General features: G+C 40.8%; 1 protein-coding gene across 1 annotated transcript in view; it reads right to left on the minus strand.

The window, feature by feature from the left end:
• LOC126354380 (death-associated protein kinase dapk-1-like) overlaps window positions 1-22,562 on the minus strand; it is a 313,801-nt gene that overhangs the window by 251,312 nt on the left and 39,927 nt on the right. The window contains exon 4 of the mRNA XM_050003980.1: window positions 21,065-21,203. Within this exon, the coding sequence (XP_049859937.1) occupies window positions 21,065-21,203 (139 nt within the window). The remainder of the gene's footprint in view (window positions 1-21,064; window positions 21,204-22,562) is intronic.

Raw genomic sequence — 22,562 nt, forward strand, 5'->3', positions numbered from 1 at the left:
CTTCCACATGCTGGAGGCCACCAGTATTTACTTACAGTCATCGACCGTTTCACTAGATGGCCAGAGGCCTACGTCATAAGAAACATCTTAGCTGAGTCAGTAGCAAAAGCATTTACATGCTCTTGGTTCTCTCGGTTTGGTGTACTACATGACATTACCACTGATTGAGACAGACAGTTCGAGACACATTTTTAAGGAACTTTTGCGAATATGCGGCTGCAACCATTTTCATAGAACTAGTTATCACCTAGCTAGCAATGGGATGGTGGAACAGTTTCTCCACACTCTCAAAACTGCTCTAAGGTGTAGTACATCTGACTGGCCCAAAGCACTGCCTCTGGTCCTCCTCAGATTACGAACAATCGTGAAAGAAGATTTAAAATGCTCAACTGTGCAATTAGTTTATGGTGAAGCGTTGAGAGTCCTAGGGGAATTAATCCCACCACAATCCTCTCGATTGGCACTTCAGAGCTTTACATGCAGTTTGCGCAACAACTTAGCAACAGAATGCGAAAACTCCAGCCTACCAACCCTGTCAGGCATGGGGTACGAAAGGCGTTTGTGCATAAAGACTTGACACAAACATCTCATGTGTGTCTCAGAGACAATGCAGTACACCCACCACTCATTTCTCCATACTGTGGTCCCTACAGAGTAACAGAGAGAGGTGAACACTGGTTCAGAATAGAGAAGAACGGCAATCAAGAAAAGTGTCCATTTAGCACCTCAGACCCGCGTATGTCGACTTAGGACACTCCCAGTACTCAACCCATGGCGTCAATTTAACCCAATGAGGAACTCATCATGGTGATGCCAGAGAACATGGACGAAAATCCCAACAGTGGTTACAAGAGCAGGTAGACAAGTGTAGTGTAAATTCCCTGACATACCAGGAGCACCTGGTTTACAAAACAAGGGGGGGGGGGGGGGGGGGGGGGGCTGAAGTGGCAACACTTTGACATTCTTTGCCAAATGAGTTTAGCACAATCGTATCGCTGATGTATTAGACCATAATCTTTGCCGCTGTTGGCATAGTGACTTAGAGTTCTTTATGTTTATCGTTGTGTTTTCGAGTGTGAAAGTAATGAAAGTTATTCTGAACAATTATGTATTATTCTATAGTCCAGCCATACTAGAAAGTCACCACAATTAGGCCATGTCAAGATGAAGAGTGGGTATGTGCTCAGTTTCTAACTGATCATTATGATTCAGGTGAGAGTTTTGTGTCACATTCTTACTGACTTCAGCCTTAGGAAACTCATATGTTCTACAAATAGACAATACAGGAAAGAAAACTATGCCTAGACACATTTGTGACAAATAAGCATTTAGCATAAAACCATCACTTGGTTCTAATTGATCAGATACTGCTGACCACATCCTCACTCTCAAGTTTTACATGATTCAGTAAATCAGTCACATGTATAAAGCTGGATCCCAACTCCAATGTTGCATATTCATAACAGAATTTGTATGTTTTGGACTTTTTTCCTCCAGATATTGTACAAAATCCATACAGACTTCATTCATTTTGTACTGTTTAGGTGTCATTAATTCTGTAAATCATAATTTAATACTCTTTTATCCTTACCATCAACCACCACAGTATATACCTACTTGTGTCCACATAGTGCACAAAATCATAGCAAAAATTCTGTGTCAGTATGTAAGTTGTATTAGAATCCATGTGTTTTTCGCACTGAAATGTGTCACATGTCTAGTGCCCACCGTTTACACTGTAATTCGTCCACACCCAAATTATTTCTCTATGCTATTGTACCACAGCAGAGTAACTAAAAGCCACTAACTGTCTTAACCTATATGGCACACTTCATGATTGATGAGTACTCGATTTTACATTTGCTAAACAATTTCATAGCTAAAGCTACTATGCAGTTAATTTATATCTTCAGTTTTCAAGGTTTGATTTTTTGCATACTAGTAACTATGTGGACACTAGTCAGTTGCTGCCTAATGATAACCTCATAAGTCAAAAGCCTGGTAAAAATAAACAAATATTAGTGAAACCATCTCCGCAGTTCAGAGGGACTGGTGTTGGGTGGGAGAAGCCAAATGGCACATTCGGTGTAGCAGGTTCCTAGGTCCCTAGAATTATGCTGGAGGGCATGCTCCGCTACTGGGTATTGGACATCTCCTAGGCAGACAGTTCGTCTGTGTCCGTTCATGCGCTCAGCCAATTTAGTTGTTGTCATACCAATGTAAAAGGCTGTGCAGTGCAGGATGTCAGCTGATAAATGACATGTGTAGTTCCACACGTGGCCCTGCCTTGAATTGTGTATGTTTTACCAGTAGCGGGGCTGGAGTAGGTGGTTGTGGGGGGATGCATGGGGCAGGTTTTGCAGCGGGGTCGGTTACAGGGGTAGGGACCACTGGGTAGAGAAGGTAGTCTGGGAATATTGTAGGGTTTAACAAGGATGTTACGGAGGTTAGGGGGGCGACAAAAGGCAACTCTGGGTGGTGTGGGAAGAATTTTGTCAAGAGATGATCTCATTTCAGGGGTTGACGTGAGAAAGTCATATCCCTGGCGGAGTAATTTATGACGTATTCGAGGCCAGGATGATATTGGGTGACAAGGGGGATGCTTCTGTGTGGTCTGAGGGTAGGAACATTGTTGTTGGACGGGGAGGAATGTATTGCTCGGGAGATCTGTTTGTGGACAAGGTCTGCAGGATAGTTGCGGGAGAGGAAAGCACTGGTCTGGTTATTGGTGTAATTGTTGAGGGATTCGCCACTGGAGCAGATACGTTTGCCACGAATACCTAGGCTGTAGGGAAGGGAGCGTTTGATGTGGAATGGATGGCAGCTATCAAAGTGAAGGTACTGTTGTTTGTTTGTGGGTTTGATATGGACAGTGGTGTGGATGTGAGCTTCAACAAGATGAAGGTCAACATCCAGGAAGGTGGCTTGGGTTTTGGAGAAGGACCAGGTGAAATTCAGATTCGAAAAGGAGTTGAGATTATGGAGGAAATTAAGGAGTGTTTCTTCACCATGAGTCCAGACCACAAAGATGTCATCTATAAACCTATACCAGGCCAGGGGAAGCAGCTGTTGTATCTTCAGGAAAGCCTCCTCCATGCGGCCCATGAAGAGGTTGGCATAGGACGGAGCCATCCTGGTTCCCATGTTAGTTCCCCTGATTTGTTTGTAGGTCTGGCCTTCGAAAGTGAAGTAATTATGGATGAGGATGAAGTTGGTAAGTGTGATAAGGAACGAGGTTTTTGGAAGATCTTTGGGTGGGCATTGGGAGAGGTAGTGCTCAAGGGCAGAGAGACCATGGGTGTGTGGGATGTTTGTGTAAAGGGATTTAGCATCTATGGTGACAAGAAAGGTTTCAGATGGGAGAAGAGTGGGAATGGAATTGAGGCGTTCTAGGAAGTGGTTTGTGTCCTTGATGTAGGATGGGAGTCTGCGGGTGATAGGTTGAAGGTGTTGGTCTACCACAGCAAATTATTTGAGGGCATGGATTTGTATTTTGTACCCCTTGTTGTAATTTAGACTTTTACTTTCACTCATTATGGGAACTTCATTTCTAATGATCTTACAAGAAAAATTTATAATTGCTGGAATTTGTCCAAATGCTATTTATTGTCAAAATCTGCCCTCTTGTTATGTGATGACTGTGATTTCAGAAGAGGGTTTGTGCAAATAAATCAGCTGATAACTTTTAACGTTTTATGTTCAGCAGTTTAAGTTGACAGTAGAGTTAAACTTCATGTCAGACACATTTTATATATTATATATGAAAACACCAAATGCATTTTCAAAGATTGGAGGCAAATTGTTGTTAAAATTATTGTTACATAAACACCAACTTCTGCGGGCACAGAATAAGTAAGATTTGAAATATTGTGTTATTGTAAATAGTATTTTGAAAATAGCATTTATTTTCATATGTCCTTGCCACAATGTCATCAGTGTACATTATTTAAGATGCTTGTATATTTTTTCTGTATAAAATTTATGCCTTTTAGTTTTGTATGTATGTACACATTATATCAGATGTAATAGTGATCTACTGTGTAGATTATACCACATTATTTACATTCATTCTGGAAACATGCATTTACCGTAGCCAAACTGCAATCCCACATACTTTTCCTCCATTCCTGCTTAACCTTTGGAATTACCCCTAAAGGACTTACCTTAAAAGTACCTATCTCTGAGTGCAATTCCTCCTTCCACCAATCTCTCCTGGACTTCCAGAACCTTCAGTTCTTAGCCCTTACCCAACTTGTCCTGAATCTCTACACTACTTCATGTAACCACCACTCCCAACAGCTCCTATCTCTCTTCAAAGTCCTCCACCTCTCAAACCCTTGCTTGGAGAACACACTCAGGAACATCATCCTAGAAGCCAGCCGCAAACTTGAGTCCCATGCCACACACCACCTGAAAAAAGTATCCACAGTGCTAGTGCAACACCTAAGAAGTGGGGTCCCTCTCCCTATCCCTCACAAACACCAAACACAACAGAACCGTCAACAAACCCCCCTACTCAATCTCCCCATCCCAGCACATACCCCGCACAGACCAAATCTCAACTATAACCACAGTCAAAAGCCACATATCACCAACCCCAATTCAGTTCTAAGCCTCTCATCCGGATCCCTCTCTCCTCCAGAGACATCTGTTCTATCAAAAGGCTTAACCTTTAGCCCCACACCTAAATTCAATCACACTGCCCTGGTTAAAGATCTCCTCTCATTCACTCGGAACCTCAACTGGAAATATCACTTCACTACCCAAACACAGCCCCCAAATACTAGACCCAATGTTGAACCTTGTCTAGAACAGTTCCGACTGCCTTCTCAAAGGGATCCCCCTCCCCTCCCCCAAAATCATCCCTTGCAGACATTTCAGGAATTCCTCACACCAGTGTTGCCTCCCAGTCCTTCTTGAAGAACATCCCGACAACCCCCAACATCACCCCAGCTGAATCCCGTGCCATTAAGGAGCTGAAAACAGACCGCTCTATTGTAATCCTTCTGGCGGATAAAGGCTCCACAACTGTGGTACTTGACCGTGTGGAGTATGTGGCAGAAGGACTGCATCAACTCTCCGACACCTCAACCTACAAAGCTGTTACCCAGGATCCCATTCCCTCCATCCAGACTGAGCTGCAGAAAATCCTAAAAATCCAAGGTCCCTCACAAGGCCTCACAACGGCTTCCATAGCCTTACTCACTCCACCTGAGCCACGTACCCCTACCTTCTACCTATTACCCAAAATCCACAAAGAGAACCATCCTGGCTGTCCCATTGTAGCAGGCTTCAAAGCCCCAACAGAAGATATCTCAGCTCTGGTAGACCAACACCTTCAACCTATCACCCGCAGACTCCCATCCTACATCAAGGACACAAACCACTTCCTAGAACGCCTCAAATCCATTCCCACTCCTCTCCCACCTGAAACCTTTCTTGTCACCATAGATGCTAAATCCATTTACACAAACATCCCACACACCCATGGTCTCTCTGCCCTTGAGCACTATCTCTCCCAACAGACACCCGAAGATCTTCCAAAAACCTCATTCCTTATCACACTTACCAACTTCATCCTCACCCATAATTACTTCACTTTTGAAGGCCAGACCTACAAACAAATCAGGGGAACTAACATGGGAACCAGGATGACTCCGTCCTATGCCAACCTCTTCATGGGCCGCATGGAGGAGGCTTTCCTGCTTCCCCTGGCCTGTTATAAGTTTATAGATGACATCTTTGTGGTCTGGACTCATGTTGAAGAAACACTCCTTAATTTCCTCCATAATCTCAACTCCTTTTCGAATCTGAATTTCACCTGGTCCTTCTCCAAAACCCAAGCCACCTTCCTGGATGTTGACCTTCATCTTGTTGAAGCTCACATCCACACCACTGTCCATATCAAACCCACAAACAAACAACAGTACCTTCACTTTGATAGCTGCCATCCATTCCACATCAAACGCTCCCTTCCCTACAGCCTAGGTATTCGTGGCTAACATATCTGCTCCAGTGATGAATTCCCCAACAATTACACCAATAACCTGACCAGTGCTTTCCTCTCCCGCAACTATCCTGCAGACCTTGTCCACAAACAGATCTCCCGAGCAATACATTCCTCCCCGTCCAACAACAATGTTCCTACCCTCAGACCACACAGAAGCATCCCCCTTGTCACCCAATATCATCCTGGTCTTGAATACATCAATAAATTACTCCGCCAGGGATATGACTTTCTCAAGTCAACCCCTGAAATGAGATCATCCCTTGACAAAATTCTCCCCACACCACCCAGAGTTGCCTTTTGTCGCCCCCCTAACCTCCGTAACATCCTTGGTAAACCCTACAATATTCCCAGACTACCTTCTCTACCCAGTGGTCCCTACCCCTGTAACCGATCCCGCTGCAAAACCTGCCCCATGCACCCCCGACAACCACCTACTCCAGCCCCGCTACTGGTAAAACATACACAATTCAAGGCAGGGCCACGTGTGAAACTACACGTCATTTATCAGCTGACATGCCTGCACTGCACAGCCTTTTACATTGGTATGACAACAACTAAACTGGCTGAGCGCATGAACGGACACAGACGAACTGTCCTCCTAGGAGATGTCCAATACCCAGTAGCGGAGCATGCCCTCCAGCATAATTCTAGGGACCTAGGAACCTGCTACACCGAATGTGGCATTTGGCTTCTTCCACCCAACACCAGTCCCTCTGAACTGCGGAGATGGGAACTTACATTCCAGCACATCCTTTCATCCCGCCATCCCCCTGGACTGAACCTACGTTAAACAACCTCACTCCCATTTACTCCTCAGTCTTCTCCTCTTTCCCTTTCCTCTCTAGCCATTCATGCGTCTTTTCATCCTACATCTTTATACTATATACCTCTTTACTTCTGTATGCATCCTCTTTGGTTTGAAGCTGGCACAGTACCTACAGTAGAATATCTTTGGCTTTCCTCTGACAACCATGCCTCCATCCTTACTACCCTCCCTGTTTTCCTTTCCCTGTTGCTTCATAACCTGGGTTGTGAGTAACTAAATCCACTTTCCCTTCTTCCCTTTCTTTCCTCTCTCTTCTCCCTGATGAAGGAACATTTATTCCGAAAGCTAGGAACTTAAATTTTCGTTGTTTTTTTTTTTTTTGTGTTTCTATCGGCTGTGCTGAGCTGAGGTAAGTACTGGCCAGCCCCTCTATCTCTTTGTTAGTATTTCTTTCACATCTTTATATGAGATTTTCCATTAATTATTTAGATAACCTAAGGACATCTCACACATTGATGCCCGAGATAGGATTCAAACCTGCCATCGTAGCTGTCGTGCGGTTCCAGACTCTAGCGCCCAGAACCGCTTGGTCACCCCGGCCGGCGGTAAGTTACAATTACAAGTGTTATGAATAGTGTAATAGAAACCTATTTTATGGAAAGTGCAACAGCAAGCAGATACATGTGACTGATATGAACTTTGTGTGATAGATAAAGTACATAACAATACATGTATGATTATTATTCCAGAACCGTACATGATTTTACACTCAGGATTGATTATGCTCCGAGATGAAGTTCCAGATGCCACTGTCGGAACTTCTACGGCCCATGACACAGAATCATATGTTCCTAGGTGTAACAGAGTAATGTGGGGCTATCCTACTTGCTCCTACACCACTTCTGATGCCAATACTGCTTTCCCCTGTCTCTTAAATATATAATAGTTACACTAAATATTCAACTTCTCATTCAAGAAAGGACTCATAAAATGTTATTATTCACTGTATAATTTTCCCGTCACTGATAACTACAACATACTGTAGCTGTTTTGACTCATAATATTTTATTTAAACAAATATCTGCGATTTAATATGCATGCAGATCATGAGAAGGTGAAAGCCCTCATTCACTTCTTTCCAACAATCTAATATTTTCCAAAAACTTCATATTTCAGAAGCTATGCACATTTAAAATTTCCATGTTGTATAATGTTCCTATCTTAATATGAAATTACGCTATTGGGGGGGGGGGGGGGGGGGGGGGAACAAAACAAAACAAAAAAAAAACTAAGCACCTGGAAGACAGTTAACTTCATACTTGTACACAACATCAGCAGGTATGCAAATGGTTAGAGTTGCAATGTTCTAATGTTCTGCAGTATATACAACATCCTCCAGAATGTACTAGTGTTGTTACCAGGCCTGCCTGGTAGGATATAAAAGGGACATGAAAAGCATCAGATCTTGGGGGGATCATAGTGGAGAACACGGAAATTATGCGTATTCATGTTAGACAGTGTTATCAGCATCTGACAAGAGTTTCACCTTATAGTGTGTCTTCATTTGGAGAGCTATCAAATTACACAATACCCAGATTTGTGGGGCATTTGTATGTGACAATGGCTCAATGTTGGACTGCATGGGTACATGAGTGCAGACGTACTCGTCAAGGTTTCGGTCAACCATGTCTGACCACCAAAGAGAGGATCACCATTCTGAGCATCAAGCACATCGTAAACCATTCACATCTATGCCTGGCATCCAAGAACAAGTAACTCCTTGCAGTATTCTGTGATGTTTCGCATCATTGGTCAGAGATTAACAACAGGACTGGGGAATTAGTATCCCACTTCATTAGCACCACAATGCAAACAGCTGCATCTGGAGTGCTCTGCTTATTAACGATGTCACATTATGTGCAATGATGAAGTGCGGTTCCCACATGACCATCATCAGCGAGTATGGTGGCGACTTGAGATGTCCCATTCTTCCAACATTTTGGGGGGTCATAGTAGTATTATTTCTTGCAACATGGTGTGGGGAGCCATAGAGTATGAATTCAGATCACAGTTGTGATTGATGGAACTCTGATAGCACAACAGTATGTTATCTTCAAGTGACCCTACTGTAGTGCCATTTCTCAACAGAACAATGCTTGTCCACACACAGCACATGCCTCTATGAACTGTTTGTGTAATGTTGAGGTACTCCAATGGCCAACAAGATCTCCAAATATCTCTCCGATAGTGCGTATGGGATTAGAACATCACCTCCATACCAGAGCCACCATGAAGGATACAACTGACTAGTTACAACTATTGTAGGTCCTCTTGCCTCAGGAGAGGATACAACACTTTTATGACACTCTTCCCAACTGAATCAGTGTGCGCATCCAGGCATGATAAGGTGCAACATCATACTTGTGATTGCTAAGGGGTTGATGTTTCTTCATGTCCGTGGGTGTAAACCTGAAATTTGCCCCACACATGACCAGTGGGTGGTGCTAAGAAGACAACAAAACTGGCAGCCGACAATCTTTCTATATCTCCTGGCTATTTGAGAATTATATAACAGAGAGGAAATGGCTCACATAAAAAGCCCTTCTCAGGGCCAAGCATTTAGGAAACTTAGAACAAGTATTAAAATATGACAACTAAACACTGAGGGCATTAGTAAAACCAAATGCCAAATTCTTCAAAAGTTATTGACTAAGCATAACATTAATGTGGTTGCCCTACAGGAAACACACAAAGATAACAAAGATTAACTGTGCCTCAGAGGAAAAATGCCGGGATACGAAATCATTGACGCAACATATGGAGTAGCCATATAGGCCAAAAATAAAATAGAGAACGCTCACCTGATATCCACTTCCACAAATGACAATATCTACTCAGTGATAATCACAATAGGTGAACTGGTCATAAGTAACATCTACGAATCACCAGGATCCACATGGCCAGCATATATCCACTTCCACAAATGACAATATCTACTCAGTGATAATCACAATAGGTGAACTGGTCATAAATAACATCTACGAATCACCAGGATCCACATGGCCAGCATATGTTCTCCAATCACACCGCCATCCCACGGTCTTTGTAGGAGACTTTAACAGCCACCACATGCAATAGTGATACAGAACAAATGATACAGATGGTGAAGCCTTAGCAAGCTGGGCAGAAGAAAACAGCATCCACCTCATTTTCGATGCTATAGATCGTGGTTCCTATAGATCAGCAGCTTGGAAATGAGAGCTGATCAACAAAAGCCGAAATGTTTTGCCAGATTTCCTTCACCATCAACACTGTCCAGTCCTAGTAGAAATTGGCACAAGTATTCCATTGATAACCTCAACCCCTCAGTTACCTAGATGGAACCTACAAAAATTGGATTGGAAAGCTTACTCTGAAGATGTTGATAAATGCCTGGGATGGATCCATCCATATGCTGATAGTTATAAAAGATTTGTGCGAGCAGTCATCAGTAAAGCAAAAAAGCATATCTAGGAGATACCGCAAAGAATACATTCAAGGCTGGGAAGAGAAATGTGCGAAACTGTATAATGGCTACCAAAGCAGTGGTGACAGAGAAATAGCACATTAACTCATACACAGCCTTGATACTGCATGACGACAGAAGTGGGTGGAAACTACTCCGGCTATCACTTTAAAGTATACGGCAGAAAAGTATGGTTCCTGCTTCGAAAACTAGGATGAGCCAGCTGTATCACTCGAAAAGAAAACCCCAGAACACCTAACAAAATTGCTTTGCACATTGTTAAAACATCTAAAGGGGTAAACCACCGAGCGACAACAATAAGCATTAAAAGTGAACTTAGAAAGCTAAAAACAACAGCCAGTGTTGACACTAAATATTCATGCGACATCACCCCCGAAGAGATCTTGGCAGCAATAAAGGACACAAAACCAGGTAAAACCTCCGGCTCAGATTACATCCTCCCAGAGATTCTTATCAAGTCTGGCAAATATACAAAAATATATTTAGCAAAGTTCTTCACATTAATACTGCAGATAGGAAACATACCACAAGAACTTAAACGTGCCACGATAATTGCCCTCCTAAAGCCAGAGAAATCAGGAGATCTTCCGCAAAATTACTGGCCCATAGCACTGCTTAGCATGGTGTACAAACTTCTGGAATGAGTACTACTTAACAGGATTGTTCAGACAATACTCATGGCCATCCCAGTAGAACAAGCCGGCTTTTGTTCCAACCGAAGCTGTGCAGACCAAGTCCTGGCCCTTACAACACATATTGAAGCAGGATTCCACAAGAAATTAAAAACAATTGCAGCCTTCATTGACTTGTCAGCAGCCTATGATACCGTCTGGAGACAAGGTCTACTCTATAAACTGACGAAAATAATTTCCTGTCAAAAAGTGACAAAGTTTATTGGTAACATGATTGGTAACAGAGGATTCTAGGTCATCATGGGAAACAAAGTCAGTTGCCAGAAATTCCTTCAAAATGGATTACCTCAGGGCTCGGTATTAGCCCCACTGTTTTACAGCCTGTACTTTGCTGACATGCCAGAAACAGCTTGTAGGAAATTTGGCAAAGCTGATTACTAGGCTATTACAACAAGGCACACCGATTTTGATTCAATGGAAGAAACCCTGAAATCCAGTCTGTCTGCCCTGGCAGCATACGTCTGTAAATGGAGGCTTATGCCTAATGCCACGAAGACAGAGGTAACTAACTTGCTTCCATCTCAATAACAGAGGAGCCGACAGAGCTCTGGAAGCATACTTGGAGGACACATGCCTCAGCCACTACAATGAGCCAAGGTACCTAGGAGTCATGTACGACAGAACCTTGTCATTTAAGTCACACCTTACAAAAGCAACTGCCAAGGTGAAAACCAGAAACAACCTCATCCATAAGCTCTGCGGAACCACCTGGGGATCAAGGGCAACAACTCTGAGGATGTAAAACTATAAACTGGTAACCATGATCACAAGAATTCTTTTTATTCCATGGTTACCGGTTTCAGCGAAACTAAAGTTGCCATGATCGGATCTTAGGACACATACAGGTTACAACATCAAGGCAAACAATGGTGACATTAATAGTTGCCTGTAACACGCAGGCTTACAAAGTAGCACATAGGTGTCCAAGAGAGATGACATTATAAATGTTAAGTGTCTACATCACATACAAGCGCAAGCTAGGTACTACTACTGGGTTCTGGTAGTTTGCCTTAATGTTGTAACCTGTATGTGTCTTAAGATCCGAAGATGGCGACTTTAGTTTCGCTGTAACCGGTAACCATGGAATAAAAACAATTCTTGCGATCTTGCTTACCAGTTTATTGCTTTACAAGCATCTAGATCGTTCCCACATGAGCACAATGTGCTCCCTACCAAACTCTGATGATGTCTGCACTGAGCCTAGTTTAATCTGCGGCGGAGTACTGTACACCAGCATGGCTAAACAGTAGCCATGTGAACAAAATAGATGTTGAACTTAACAACACCATGCGCATTATTTCAGGAACGGTTAGGTCTACACCTAACATATGGCTACCTGTCCTGAGTCATATGCCAGGCCCAAAAATACGATGAGAAGCAGCCTTGGTCAGGGAATACAGCAAGATTGAAGCAAACCCTGAACTACCGGTAAACATTGATATACTGGATCTCCAAAATTCCCCAACAACTTGCCACCTAATGCCTTGTATTACTGAGGCATTTCCTGGTTTGATCATCCCCGCAAGATCTGGTCAACTCTGAACCAACTAAGAAATGGCCGTGGAAGATAAGCTGACTCACTCTTCAAATGGGGGCTGCTGTCTTTACCAGCATGTGACTGCGGTGCGCCTAAGCAGATCATCCAACACATCAGAGATGAATGCAGAGCTACAACGTTCAGTGGGGACTTTGAGGAATTGCTCATGGCATCCCAAAAATCAATTGAAGAGATACAAGGACTACACGTTTGTCTGTGAATATAAGTAATGTAGAATGATGTGATCCAATACTGAAATGTACTTAAATGCCATACGCAAAATAAAATAAATAAAATTGTCCAGTTCTTTGTAAATTAGACTTGAGTTTATAATTACTTAAATAACACACATACCCTTTCACTTGATGAAGTTTTATTTCCTTCTGGGTGGTCATTTTTTGTGTCAGGCAGTTTATTTCCAAAATCTGTTTCGAAAAATGCATAATTTCACTAAAATAGTCAATTAGTCTGTTAATTATTCTAATCAGAATATTTCATTTCTTTGAGATTTTTAAGAAAATTTAGGGAATCCTTTTTCATAGTGAACTGTTCTCCGATGAAATGGTAGTGATACTTCTGCCATTTCATAAATGTAAAGCTATTAGTTATGCAACCTTAAATCACTGCTCATTTTATCTTGTTTGTTGTTGTGGTCTTCACTCCGAAGAGTGGTTTGATGTAGCTCACCGAGCTATTCTATCCTATGCAACCACCTTCATCTATGAATAACTATTGCAACCTAGTGCATCCTTTTGAACCTGCTTACTGTATTCATCTCTACGCCTCCCTCTATGAATTATATCCTCCACACTTCCCTTCAACACTAAACTGGTGATACCTTACTGTCTCAGGATGTTTTCTATCAACTTATGATGAAATTAACAGATATAGTTATGCACACAATACTTTTGACAAAAATGGAATATATTTTTGAATAGAGCCAAACAAATACTTAAAGAATGCTAGTGTTTCATCCTCCAAATGTTTATAATTATTACATAATTTATTTTTGTTTATAAGTTAACAACAGAATTTAAGTCACAAAACAATTACTGATATCACCCTATAGCAAAAAATATTAACTAGGATTAGTCAAAATAAATCACTAAACAAAGCACAAAATTAGATCTGGTGTTATATTCTTTAAAACTGAGGGCCAACCTTTCTCTTTTATGACAATTCAGATTATACTTATGTATGTTAATGGTAATTAGGTAAAAGTGAAAAAAAAGACGAATTTAAGGAGGCAGGCAGACTCCAAAACAAGAGAGGAAAAAAAAAATCCCAGCTTTCTTCATCACACCTTCTTACACCTTCTTAACCACTGCTTCCCTTTCATGCCCCCTAGACTCTCATAACTGCCTTCTCATTTATGTACAAGTTGAAAATAGCCTTTAACTCCCTGTATTTTACCCCTGCTACATTTAGAATTTCAAAGAGTGTATTCCAGACAATATTGTCAAAATCTTTCTTAAAGTCCACAAATGCTATAAATTTACGTTTGTCTTTCTTTAACCCTTCTTCTAAAGAAGTTGTAGCATCAGTAATGCCTTGCACGTTCCTACAATTATCCAGAATCCCAACTGATCTTCACTGATGTCAGCTTCTATCAGTTCTTCAATTCTTCTTTAAATAATTTGTGTCAGCATCTTGCATCAGTTACTTATTAAACTGATAGTTTGGTAATTTCACACCTGTTACCAGCAGCTGCTTTCTTCGTAACTGGAATTATTACATTCTTCTTCAAGTTTGAGGGTATTTTGCCTGTCTCATCATCTCAGACACTAGGTGGTGTAGTTCTGTCTTGTCTCGCTCTCCCAAGGATATCACTAGTTATGACAGAATGTTGTCTACTCCAGAGCCTGGTTTCCACTTAGATCATTCAGTGATCTATTAAATTATTCTTGCAGTATCATATCTCCCACTTCATTTTCATCTACATCCTCTTCTTTTCTATAATAATGTCTTCTAGTTTATTTCCACTGTGTAACCCCTCTACACACCGTACTCCTTTCCAGCTTTCAGCTTTCTTTTCTTTGCTCAATACCGATTTTCCATATGAGCTCTTGATCTCCATACAGCAGTTTTTCTTTTCTCCAAATGTCTCTTTAATTTTTCTTTAGGAAATATGTATCATCCCCTAGTTATTAGCCATTTTGCTCTTACTGTCAATCTAATTTTTAGACAGTTGTATTCTCTTTTGCCTGCTTAATTTATTGCACTTTTACATTTCTCATTTCATCAATTAAATTCAATATCTCCTGTGATATCTCAGGCTTTCCACTAGGTCTTGTCTTTTTACATGTTTGATCCTCTGCTGCCTTCACTATATCATTTCTCAAAGTTACGCATTTACTGTATTCCTGTCCCCTGTTTCAGTCACTTGTTGCCTAGTGCTCCCTCTAAAGCTCTCAGCGACCTCTGGTTCTTTAAACTTATCTGAGTCCCATCTCCCCCCCCCCCCCCCCCCCATGAACCATTGACCTTGCCGTTGGTGGGGAGGCTTGCGTGCCTCAGCGATACAGATGGCTGTACCGTAGGTGCAACCACAACGGAGGGGTATCTGTTGAGAGGCCAGACAAACGTGTGGTTCCTGAAGAGGGGCAGCAGCCTTTTCAGTAGTTGCAGGGGCAACAGTCTGGATGATTGACTGATCTGGCCTTGCAACATTAACCAAAACGGCCTTGCTGTGCTGGTACTGCGAACGGCTGAAAGCAAGGGGAAACTACAGCCGTAATTTTTCCCGAGGACATGCAGCTTTACTGTATGATTAAATGATGATGGCATCCTCTTGGGTAAAATATTCCGGAGGTAAAATAGTCCCCCATTCGGATCTCCGGGCGGGGACTACTCAGGAGGATGTCGTTATCAGGAGAAAGAAAACTGGCGTTCTACGGATCGGAGCGTGGAATGTCAGATCCCTTAATCGGGCAGGTAGGTTAGAAAATTTAAAAAGGGAAATGGATAGGTTAAAGTTATATATAGTGGGAATTAGTGAAGTTTGGTGGCAGGAGGAACAAGACTTCTGGTCAGGTGACTACAGGGTTATAAACACAAAATCAAATAGGGGTAATGCAGGAGTAGGTTTAATAATGAATAGGAAAATAGGAATGCGGGTAAGCTACTACAAACAGCATAGTGAACGCATTATTGTGGCCAAGATAGATACAAAGCCCACACCTACTACAGTAGTACAAGTTTATATGCCAACTAGCTCTGCAGATGATGAAGAAATTGAAGAAATGTACGATGAAATAAAAGAAATTGTTCAGATAGTGAAGGGAGACAAAAATTTAATAGTAATGGGTGACTGGAATTCGGCAGTAGGAAAAGGGAGAGAAGGAAACATAGTAGGTGAATATGGATTGGGGATTAGAAATGAAAGAGGAAGCCGCCTAGTAGAATTTTGCACAGAGCACAACTTAATCATAGCTAACACTTCGTTTAAGAATCATGAAAGAAGGTTGTATACGTGGAAGAACCCTGGAGATACAAAAGATATCAAATAGATTATATAATGGTAAGACAGAGATTTAGGAACCAGGTTTTAAGTTGTAAGACATTTCCAGGGGCAGACGTGGACTCGGACCACAATCTATTGGTTATGACCTGTAGATTAAAACTGAAGAAACTGCAAAAATGTGGGAAATTAAGGAGATGGGACCTGGATAAACTGAAAGAACCAGAGGTTGTACAGAGTTTCAGGGAGAGCATAATGGGTCAATTGACAGGAATAGGGGAAAGAAATACCATAGAAAAAGAATGGGTAGCTCTGAGGGATGAAGTAGTGTAGGCAGCAGAGGATAAAGTAGGTAAAAAGACGAGGGCTGCTAGAAATCCTTGGGTAACAGAAGAAATATTGAATTTAATTGATGAAAGGAGAAAATATAAAAATGCAGTAAATGAAGCAGGCAAAAAGGAATACAGACGTCTCAAAAATGAGATCGACAGGAAGTGCAAAATGGCTAAACAGGGATGGCTAGAGGACAAATGTAAGGATGTAGAAGCTTATCTCACTAGGGGTAAGATAGATACTGCCTACAGGAAAATTAAAGAGACCTTTGGAGAGAAGAGAACCACGTGTATGAATATCAAGAGCTCAGATGGCAACCCAGTTCTAAGCAAAGAAGGGAAGGCAGAAAGTTGGAAGGAGTATATAGAAGGTTTATACAAGGGTGATGTACTTGAGGACAATATTATGGAAATGGAAGAGGATGTAGATGAAGACGAAATGGGAGGTAAGATACTGCGTGAAGAGTTTGACAGTGCACTGAAAGACCTGAGTCGAAAAAAGGCCCCCGGAGTAGACAACATTCCATTGGAACTACTGACGGCCTTGGGAGAGCCAGTCATGACAAAACTCTACCAGCTGGTGAGCAAGATGTATGAGACAGGCGAAATACCCTCAGAATTCAAGAAGAATTAATAATTCCAATCCCAAAGAAAGCAGGTGCTGACAGATGTGAAAATTACCGAACTATCAGTTTAATAAGTCACAGCTGCAAAATACTAACGCGAATTCTTTACAGACGTATGGAAAAACTGGTAGATGCGGACCTCGGGGAGGATCAGTTTGGATTCCGTCGAAATGTTGGAACACGTGAGGCAATACTGACCTTATGACTTATCTTAGAAGAAAGATTAAGAAAAGGCAAACCTACGTTTGTAGCATTTGTAGACTTAGAGAAAGCTTTTGACAATGTTGACTGGAATACTCTTTTTCAAATTCTAAAGGTGGCAGGGGGAAAATACAGGGAGCGAAAGGCTATTTACAATTTGTACAGAAACCAGATGGCAGTCATAAAAGTCGAGGGGCATGAAAGGGAAGCAGTGGTTGGAAAAGGAGTGAGACAGGGTTGTAGCCTCTCCCCGATGTTATTCAATCTGTATATTGAGCAAGCAGTAAAGGAAACAAAAGAAAAATTTGGAGTAGGTATTAAAATTCATGGAGACGAAGTAAAAACTTTGAGGTTCACCGATGACATTGTAATTCTGTCAGAGACGGCAAAGGACTTGGAAGAGCAGTTGAACGGAATGGACAGTGTCTTGAAAGGAGGATATAAGATGAACATCAACAAAAGCAAAACTAGGATAATGGAATGTAGTCAAATTAAATCGGGTGATGCTGAGGGAATTAGATTAGGAAATGAGACACTTCAAGTAGTAAAGGAGTTTTGCTATTTAGGAAGTAAAATAACTGATGATGGTCGAAGTAGAGAGGATATAAAATGTAGACTAGCAATGGCAAGGAAAGCGTTTCTGAAGAAGAGAAATTTATTAACATCGAATATAGATTTATGTATCAGGAAGTCATTTCTGAAAGTATTTGTTTGGAGTGTAGCCATGTATGGAAGTGAAACATGGACAATAACTAGTTTGGACAAGAAGAGAATAGAAGCTTTTGAAATGTGGTGCTACAGAAGAATACTGAAGATAAGGTGGATAGATCACGTAACTAATGAGGAGGTATTGAATAGGATTGGGGAGAAGAGAAGTTTGTGGCACAACTTGACTAGAAGAAGGGATCGGTTGGTAGGACATGTTTTGAGGCATCAAGGGATCACAAATTTAGCGTTGGAGGGCAGTGTGGAGGGTAAAAATCGTAGAGGGAGACTGAGAGATAAGTACACTAAGCAGATTCAGAAGGATGTAGGTTGCAGTAGGTACTGGGAGATGAAGCAGCTTGCACAGGATAGAGTAGGATGGAGAGCTGCATCAAACCAGTCTCAGGACTGAAGGCAACAACAACAACATCTCCTTAATTTCATACCTTCTAGCTATTTATTAAGTTTTACCAAATAGTTCATAAACAATAAATTGTGGCTGGAGTCCCCTGAAATGTCTTACGGTTTAAAATCTGATTCTTATGCACCTGTCTTACCATTACATAATCAATCGGAAAACTTCCAGTGTCTCAAGGTCTCTTCCACATGTTCAAACTTCTATAATGATTCTGAACTCAAAGAGTTAGTGATAATTAAATAATACTCTGTGCAAAATTCCTTTCCTCTAGACCACATTCTTCCTTCCATTCCTTTTCCTACTATCAAATTCCAGCCCCCCATCACAGTTAAATTTTCCTCTCCCTCTTCAACTAGGTGAATAATCTCATCATACATTTTTTTTTATCTCTTCATCATCTGCAGAGCTAGTCGGCATATAAACCTGTACTACTATGGTGGGTGTTGACTTTGGATGAATAAGGGCTGTGATAATGTAGTCACTGCGCAGTTCATAGTAGGTTACTCAAATTCCTATTTTCCTATTCACTACTGGAACCACTCATGCATCACCCCAATTTGTTTTTGTATTTATAACAATGCACTCAACTGACCAAAAGTCCTTTTCCTCTTGCCACAGAACTTAACTAATTCCCACCATATCTAGCTTCAACCTATCCATTATCCTTTTTATATTTGCTAACGAATCTGCCCAATTAATATATCCAACATTCCTCACTCTGGCCCGTGTAATGCTGATTTTGCTTTCTGTGATGACAACATCTTCCTGAGTAGCCTCACCCAGAAATCTAAATATTTTATGCAACATTTAACAATACAGCAAAGCTGCATGCTCTCAGGAAAGTAAAAGCTGTGTTTCCCCTTGCTTTCAGCCATTTGCAGTAGCAGCACAGCAAAGCTATGTTCATTTATCTTACAGGACCAGATCAGTCAATCATCCAGACAGCTGCCTTTGTAATTAGTGAAAAGGCTGCTGTACCTCTTCAGGAACCACACATTTGTCAAGCTTGTCCATGGATATCCCTCCGTTGTGGTTACAATTCATCTACAGTATGGCAATCTGTATCACCAAGGCACACAAACCACCCAATCAAGGGAAAGTTCATGGTTCATAGTTCATGGGCGCACTGTCTTAGTCACTTGTAATTCTCCTGTTTTTTGTGTTAATAAGTGTACACTTTATCATTTTGTGATTCCTGTAGTATGTACATCACATATAAGGCCACACTTGGTTCATGTTCCAGAATCAAAATCTGACCTCCTATGTTATTCATTTTATTAAATCAGTAGGAGGCCATACCATATATTTGGTATCCATTTAAAGTGTACATTTCCTTTGAGGCAGGATGTGAAATTGTTAACATTACCAATGATTTGCACACTGTCTGTGTTTATGAAATGTCTGTATGTTAGATTACAGTGTCCTTCATGAAGGAACAGACACAGTTTGATGATTCACAGCTGTTATAAATCTTACAAAATGGATTCGCAAGCTGCAAATACGTTTTGACGTCAGCTGTACATATTAGTGACACATGAAAATTTGTGCTGGATTGCAACATGAACCCGGATTTCCTGCTTATCACAAGCAGTCACCTTAACCACTTTGGCTATCCATATACAACTCACGGTTTGGCTTAACTTTGTCACTAACAAAATGTACAGTTGACATCAAAACATATTTGCTATTTGTAAATCCGTTTCGTAAAATTTACAACTACTGTGAATTATCAAACAGTGTCCGTTTCTTCAGACAAGGATGAACATTGTAATGTAACATACAGTACTGTATAAACACAGACATTGTGGAAATCAGTGGTATAGATGCCTCAACAGGCTAAAATGATGATGGGGGAAAAAAAATGTGTCTCTCTCCCTTGTGGGAACCACAAAGTAAGAGCATAGGGGATATGGACAACATGACATATGGAATTCTGGGTCGGTGTGGGAGGTGTACATGGACAGCCGAAGTGGTAAAGGCAACCTCTTGCAAAAAGCAGGAAATCAAGGTTCAAGCAGTCCGGTACAAATTTTCATGAGTCACTAATAAAAAGTACAGCTGATGTTAAAATATATTCACAGTTTGTGAATGCATTTTATAATGTAAACAGTGTGTACTTCTCATTCAGTCAAAAGCTAGTAATCGTTGTGAAAACAATCTATGTTTCATTGTTTAAATTTTCAGTCAGTTCACTATATGCATTCCAAACTTAAACATCATGTTATTAAGCAGTTCATTTACCCATCTGTGTGTCTGTGTAGAGTGTGAACAGTAAAACTGTACAGTTACCACGTACCAGTCAGTACAAAAAAGGCTGAATGTGAAGCTAATATGACGATCAGAATCACGTAAAGAAATATGTTGGTCTGCCACCAGGGAACTTTGTGAAATTTGGTTAATTGGTGCAGCTTTCTGTTCCATATCAACTACTGAGGCTGTTGCAGGTTACAAAGCTGATCATTTAAAAGAAAACTGTGAGTGTCAATGAACATGAAGAGATCAAAAATCAACTGGTGCAGTGTTGTCTACATTAACAAAAGTTCATCAATTCCATTCCAATAAAAGATGGTATATTATGAGATGCCATAGGCATAATTCTAGGACAGTAAAGCTACGTGTGGAATCTCTGTCCACACAGTTTGTATGTGAGACTACGTCTTAAATGCTGAAAATGAAGAACCACACTCCATATAAATTTAACTAACCTTGATAATTTCTTGTTAGAAATAATTCAAACCAAAATAAAGAATTTTATGGCAGCACTTTGGAAGTATTGCTATTTCTCACATACCTTGAGGTCAAGATGAGCGATATTTTGACTGTGCATGTGTTGTAATGCAAGTAGTATTTGATGAGCACAATAAGCTGATTCAGTTTCCTCCAAGTGACCACGAGATTCTAGGAGAGAGGACAGTTCTCCACCCTCCAGCCTGTTGGAATTCAAAAAGTACACATTAAATATATAAACACTTGAAGCACAGCTCTATCCTATGCACACAGTATTATTTACATTGCTAAATGTATGCTAGAAGAAACAAAACTATAACAAATGTACAAAAAATATTTCAACCAATTACGTTTACTTAAGGTGAAGACAAAGTACCTTTGTATCTGCAAAAGGGTGGCATGAACTCTGCCAAGTGTCCATTCAATGTAACATTGTAATGCCAACTTACAGCAATATTGTCACACTAAAAATTTTTGCCCTTCTCACATAATTCATGCAGTTTTGTTAATATAAACGTGGAATAACAAATGAGAAATTAAAATCATTAGAGTTAAGCAAGATGTATAAGACAGGCAAAATACCTTCAGACTTCAAAAAGAATATAATAATTCCAATTCCAAAGAAATCAGGTGCTGGCAGATGTGAAAATTACCAAACTATCAGTTTAATAAGTCACAATTGCAAACTACTAACGCAAATTCTTTACAGAAGAATAGAAAAACTGGTAGAAGCTGACCTCAGGGAAGATCAGTTCGGATTCTGGAGAAATGTAGGAACACGCGAGACAATACTGACCCTACGACTTATCTTAGAAGTTAGGTTAAGGAAAGGCAAACCCATGGTTGAAGCATTTGTAGATTTTGGGAAAGCTTTTGAAAATGTTGACTGAAATATTCTCTTTCAAATTCAAAGGATGGCAGGGATAAAATTCAGGGAGCAAAAGGCTATTTACAACTTGTACAGAAACCAGTTGACCATTACAAGAGTTGAGGGTCACGAAAGGGAAACAGTGGTTGAGAAGGGAGTGAGACAGGGTTGTAGCATACCTCTGATGTTATTTAATCTGTTTACTGAGCAAGCTGTAAAGAAACCAAAAGAAAAATTTAGAGAAGGAATTAATATCCAGGGAGAAGAAATAAAAACCATGAGGTTTACCCATGGCATTGTAATTCTGTCAGAGTCAGCAAAGGACTTGTAAGAACAGTTGAACAGAATGGACAGTGTCTTGAAAGAAGGATAAAAGATAATAACAACAAGAAGCAAAATGAGGATAATGGAATGCAGTCAAATTAAATCAGGTGATGCGGGGGGGAATTAGATCAGGAAATGAGACACTTAAAGTAGTAGATGAGTGCCACTATTTGGGTAGCAAAATAACTGATGATTGTCAAAGTACAGATGATATAAAATGTAGACTAGCAATGATGAGAAAAGCGTTTCTGATGAAAAAGTGAAATTTGTTAACATCTAGTACAGATTTACATGTCAGGAAGTCTTTTCTGGAAGTATTTGTATGGAGTGTAGCTATTTACATCTACATCTACATCCATACTCCGCAAGC

This window comes from Schistocerca gregaria, chromosome 3 (genome assembly GCF_023897955.1).
Source record: "Schistocerca gregaria isolate iqSchGreg1 chromosome 3, iqSchGreg1.2, whole genome shotgun sequence".
Taxonomy (NCBI): Eukaryota; Metazoa; Arthropoda; class Insecta; order Orthoptera; family Acrididae; genus Schistocerca; species Schistocerca gregaria.